Genomic DNA, 5,062 nt, shown 5'->3' on the forward strand with positions numbered 1-5,062 from the left:
TTTTTATTAATTATAATATACACATTTTTTTACATGCTCTTATATGTTATTTTATATTTTTCAGATGGTTTATCAGTTAGTTTACTAAATGTCATTTTTATCAACAACAAACTTACCAGCCAGGGGCGGTTTTAGTAGGTGTCCCGATATAGCACCGACAACATTTACTTTTTCTGTCAGCAGTGGAAAAATTTTCGATTTTTTGATTTTTTTACCTATTTTTCCTATATCGGCAATACCTATTTCAACCCGGACAACAACTACTATATATTCCTGCGTCCATCCCTGTTACCAACTATCAATTAATTTTTCAACTAGTTTGTCATGCTTTCTACATGTTATAATTTATACCCCACTATCTACTATGGTACTCAACTTTTTAAAAAAAAATATTCCATTTTTTAATATTTCCTTTTTATATATAATTTTATTCTCAGTAAAACAATTGTTTTGTATTAATTTTTAAATTTTATTTTTATACATTTTTTAAAATTCATTTTTAGTAAAACAATTATTTTGTAGTAATTTTTTAACTTTATTTTTATACATTTTTTATAATTCATTTTTACCAATCCGTTTGTATAAATATGTTTTTTATAAATTCTTTTTTTTCAATTTTGTTTTTACATATTCTTTTATATTCTTTTATGATTCTTTTTTCTACAAATTTGTTTTTAGTTTTTACAACACATGCTTTTACAATTTTCTAAAAAGCGAATTTGTAAAAAACAAAATTGTGAACCTATTCAAAATAAAGTTGTAATAAATATGTAAAAACGAATTTATAAAAGAATAAAGTTATACAAAAACCGAATTATATAATACATACAAAATTGAAATAAAAATGAACTCCTAAAAATGAAATTATCATAATTTATCAATTTAACTTTTCAGATGTCTAATTATGCATAATAAACCCACATGTTTAAACAACTAATTCACTTTTTTCAAACGAACAAAACATGATATAACAGAACGCTAATTGCTACCTAAATTTTAATTTCCTATATATAATAATAATTAACAGCATTTTACACTAAAAATGTTTGAATAAATTCTATTTAACCTTCCACGAACAAAACATCATTCATTTTACATTTAACCAGATAACGAATCTGCCCGAAGCTCCCACAACATGTTTCCATGTAACAACCTACAAATTTAAAAACCATGATGAAACATTCCTAGTCCTAGTCCAATGCATGTCAAACACAGTATAAGATTGTACTATGTACTGAACTGAAAAGGTACCTGATTGTCCACATAAACAATCATCTAGTTCCATAGACGGGAGCACCAACAACATAACGGGGTTGATTTGGGTAATTTCTTAAAAGTGGATAATCTTCAACGGTTGCATAATCATCACTATCATACTTTACTTCATGATATGGCCATGGCCCAAGAGCTTTGAGAATGAGTGCCAAAAATATAGACAACCCCTGCCATTAATTATAACAAGCTTCATTTAAATAAAAATAAGAATTAAAAATATTTAAATTACCCTTCTAAAAAAAAGGTATTTCGGTATATTCCAACAAACCAAACGCCGCAAATATTTTAAACGCCACAAATATTTTAGATGACATCAACACACAAACCTGAACACCAAGAATGGACAAGCCGACCCATTTGCATATATCGAAATTCTCCTTAATAAAATCCCTAAACTCATGTAAATTCCCACTTGGATCTTTTGGAAAGTCCTGAAATCATGAAAATAATAATATCATATAAAGAAAATAATAAATGTAAGTATATTGCTATTATGGGTAAAGAACTGTAAAGCTTTCGTCGCTTGAAAGTACCTCTTCCCAATTCCGATTTAGAAATACATCCGTTGTGACTGCACCTTCCACCATCAAAAGCAAAAAGATAAAGACCAAATACTACATTCATGTTAAGGCCATTAATCGTAATATTCATTTCTACTAAAATTATTGCACTATTGTCATTTATTTCCAATGTGGACTCTGTCAGCTACCTGGCAGGTCACTGATTTACATCTGACATGATGTTTTTGGAATAGGGTTGTGTGGGCCAGCTCAGGGGTTGCTGAAAAAATAACTTTTTACTAAGTAACATTAAAATAAGGATACGCAATAGAGGCAACATCCGTTTGCGGTCTCTGCGGCGATGTGACCGGAGCATGCGATCACACACAAAGTTGCACCAAGTCCAAGCATGGTGTATATGAACCTACATTGTTAAAGTTATAAAGAAAGGGTATTTAGGTCTTTTCCGAGAAAAAAAAAACCCTCTATAATGTATTGTCAACTCCTTATTGTTAGGACACTCTCATGTTGGGGGATCTTTTGCTTATGTCATTAAAATTTAGTTTTTTAAAGTTGTTATTTCCGGATTTGTAGGATGTTATATACTTTAAAGTTTAATCATCAAACTTTAATAAAAAAAAAGTACAACAAAACTGACCACAATCTATAGACCCCATGAAGCCTCCGAGTTTTTGACAATATTAGAGTGATTGAAAAAAGTATTTACAATTTTAGTGTGCTTTGCAAAATATTTACCAAAATACTATTCCTTTAGATTGAAAACTAATATTATTGTTTAAAGAAAAACACTTTTCTTTTTTCACAATCCCATGAACGAGCGTCAACAGAAGGGAAAAAAAAACGAGAACTTAAACTAGGGCTCCACTCCGTCGCTCCATTGTCGCTCCTCCACCCCATCACCAGCCACCTGCAGTCTTCTCCACCCGTCGTCGGCCACCTGCGGCCTCCTCCACCCGTCGCTCCGGCATCAGCTACGCGGTGGTGGACGGTGACAGAATTTTTTCACTGTTGAGTCGGTGGTGATTGGGTGAAGGTTCAGGTGAGGGATTGTTGCCTAATTCTTTGAAGATTATATCTTCTTGTATTAAGACTGTGTCTACTAATGCTAGCACTGTTGTTTGTTCCACGGTGCTTCGCGGCTTTGATTGCAGCTTTCGAAGACGATGAGAGATCGAGTGTTTGTTTTTCTGATCGACATTATATACTTTACTATATGTGTTAATTAATTGTCTGTTGAGTAATTTTGGTTGTACGATTAGAATAATCATGCTGGAATCATATTAACTGGAATACCTCTTTGCATCGACATGTTTGTTAATTACAACTCTGGGCAATCATGAGTTGATTTGTGAATTTACAAGTCCATGTGACGGTGTTCATGCATAACAGGGCAGTAGAATGCTATTGGAGTCTGGACAGCATTTGTTTATAAGTAATTAATATTAATCCATGAATGTATGATGCAAAGCTAAATAGAAATATGCACCATGGGAGCTGATGTATGACAATATGAAAATTTTCATTTTATGTCCAGTAAGTGTCTGCAGAGTATCTTTGGTTGTATGAATAAAATAAATATGCTGGACAAGATCATAAGAAATAGCTCTTAGCAAGTGTCATGTTTGTTTATTACAAATAAGCTCATTTAAGAACTTAAAAAAGTTCATATGATATTATTTGTGCTTAATCGGACACTAGATTGCTCTAGTATGTCTTCAAGTTTTATAAGTACATAATTCTATACAAAGATAAATGGACTTGTACATCATGTATGTTGTTATATGATTCCTTTTTTGGTTGACACTTTTATGATTGAAGTAATATATTGGATCAAATTAAATGATTATCATTGTGTTTGTTAATTACAACTCTCTATAATTCATGTCATGTTATATAAGAAAAAAGGATATTAAAAAAAACAAAAATAAAAAAAGATAAAAATTAATGTTATTTAAAAAGAACAGTAAAAAAACTGAAATAAAAACTATTACTTAAAAAACAAAAAAAATCGTAAAAAGGTGAAATAAAAGAGAAAGAGAGAAAATTCAGATATTAAAAATAAAGAAACATTAAAGAAAACTGAAAAGTAAAAAAATAATAAAAAGAAATACTATTTTCGTAAATAATTTTAAAACAACACTAGAATGGTAAATATTTTTTTCAATCACCCTATTATTGTCAAAAACTCTCAAGCCTCCTCATAAATAAAAGTTGAGAAATCACCCTATTATTGTCAAAAACTCTCAAGCCTCCTCATAAATAAAAGTTGAGAATGACATAAATGCTAGCATTTAACAACCTGACTTTTTGAAAAAGAAAAGCTTTTTCATCGTTTTCCACATAGCAAGATTCTTGCAATCATATCACTTCCATCTTTTTTTTCGATTATGATTCAAATTAAGCATAAAATCAGGGAGTTTGATACACAATCGAATCGTAATTATGAACTGAATGTGTTTGACTAGATTAGATAGAAATAATGTAATCAATTAACAATAAGTAAAAGCTTTTTCTCGGTGAAAACGTGAAAGAGATGTACCATGGAGTAGGGTAATCTGAGCCGTCCATTTGCCGCTGCCAAGCCCTAATCATCCACAAGCCGTAAATGATCATCGCGATCCCTAACATTCCGATGAACGAATTGACCTGTTTCAGCAACGATTGAATGCAACTCCTCACCATTTTCGTCAAAAAAAAATTGGATTGGTTCAACAATCACCCCCTACAAGAAAAGAAAAACACAAATCGCAAACCTTAAGATTACAATTAGGGTTAGGAGAACAGGGGGTGATCGACAGTGATGAGCTGATGGCGTCTATGAAGAAACAATTGAATCGATATTGAAGGAGAATTGGAGGAGTAAATCTAGACCTAATAACGGCTCCGCCGGCAGTGCCGCCGATCAGAAGGGCTCTTGATTTTCGGGTGAGGCGGCTATCTGTAAAAGTCAAATAAAAACCCAATTTTTACTTATCGTCGTCTATCAAAATCAGATACACCAGTTGACGTGTGTAAAAAATGATATTTCGAAATTTTGTTGCATAAAAAAAAGATTAAAGTACGAATTTGGTCTTATGGTTTGTAAAAACATGTGTATTTTTTTACTAGTATAAAAATTTTAATTTATATTACTAGTGTAATTGGATTTTTTTTTATGGTTTTAGTCGTTCATAAATTTAAAAATGATTTGAAAAGACTATTTTGTTTTTTATTATTTTATATTTTTTAACATATATTTTAATATTTACAAAATAAAAACAAATAAA

General features: G+C 30.8%; 1 protein-coding gene across 2 annotated transcripts; it reads right to left on the minus strand.

Moving 5' to 3' along the window:
* Positions 1-986: 986 nt before the first annotated feature.
* On the minus strand, positions 987-4,804 carry LOC145134188 (Tetraspanin family protein). Of its 2 annotated transcripts, none has more exons than XM_079069069.1 (7): positions 4,668-4,804; positions 4,336-4,518; positions 2,100-2,199; positions 1,809-1,889; positions 1,602-1,706; positions 1,252-1,442; positions 987-1,153 (listed from the first exon to the last, which is right to left on the minus strand). In XM_079069069.1, exons 2-6 carry the CDS (start codon positions 4,476-4,478, stop codon positions 1,272-1,274), a joined length of 600 nt encoding a protein of 199 aa, XP_078925195.1. In that variant the 5' UTR covers positions 4,479-4,518; positions 4,668-4,804; the 3' UTR covers positions 987-1,153; positions 1,252-1,271. The 2 variants fall into 2 exon arrangements, with proteins under 2 accessions (XP_078925195.1, XP_078925196.1); XM_079069070.1 differs by having other exon boundaries at positions 4,336-4,442; positions 4,550-4,762.
* Between the last annotated feature and the right edge of the window lie 258 nt (positions 4,805-5,062).

This window comes from Lactuca virosa, chromosome 8 (assembly GCF_052849685.1).
Source record: "Lactuca virosa cultivar CGN04683 chromosome 8, Lactuca_virosa_CGN04683_v6, whole genome shotgun sequence".
Taxonomy (NCBI): domain Eukaryota; kingdom Viridiplantae; phylum Streptophyta; class Magnoliopsida; order Asterales; family Asteraceae; genus Lactuca; species Lactuca virosa.

Coding starts and splice junctions, on each gene's coding strand:
- LOC145134188 (XM_079069069.1), bottom strand. CDS start 4,478: ATGGTGAGGAGTTGCATTCAATCGTTGCTGAAACAGGTCAATTCGTTC. Junction 1,707..1,808: donor TAAATCGGAATTGGGAAGAG/GTACTTTCAAGC, acceptor TCATGATTTCAG/GACTTTCCAAAAGATCCAAG. Junction 1,443..1,601: donor TGTCCATTCTTGGTGTTCAG/GTTTGTGTGTTG, acceptor AATTAATGGCAG/GGGTTGTCTATATTTTTGGC.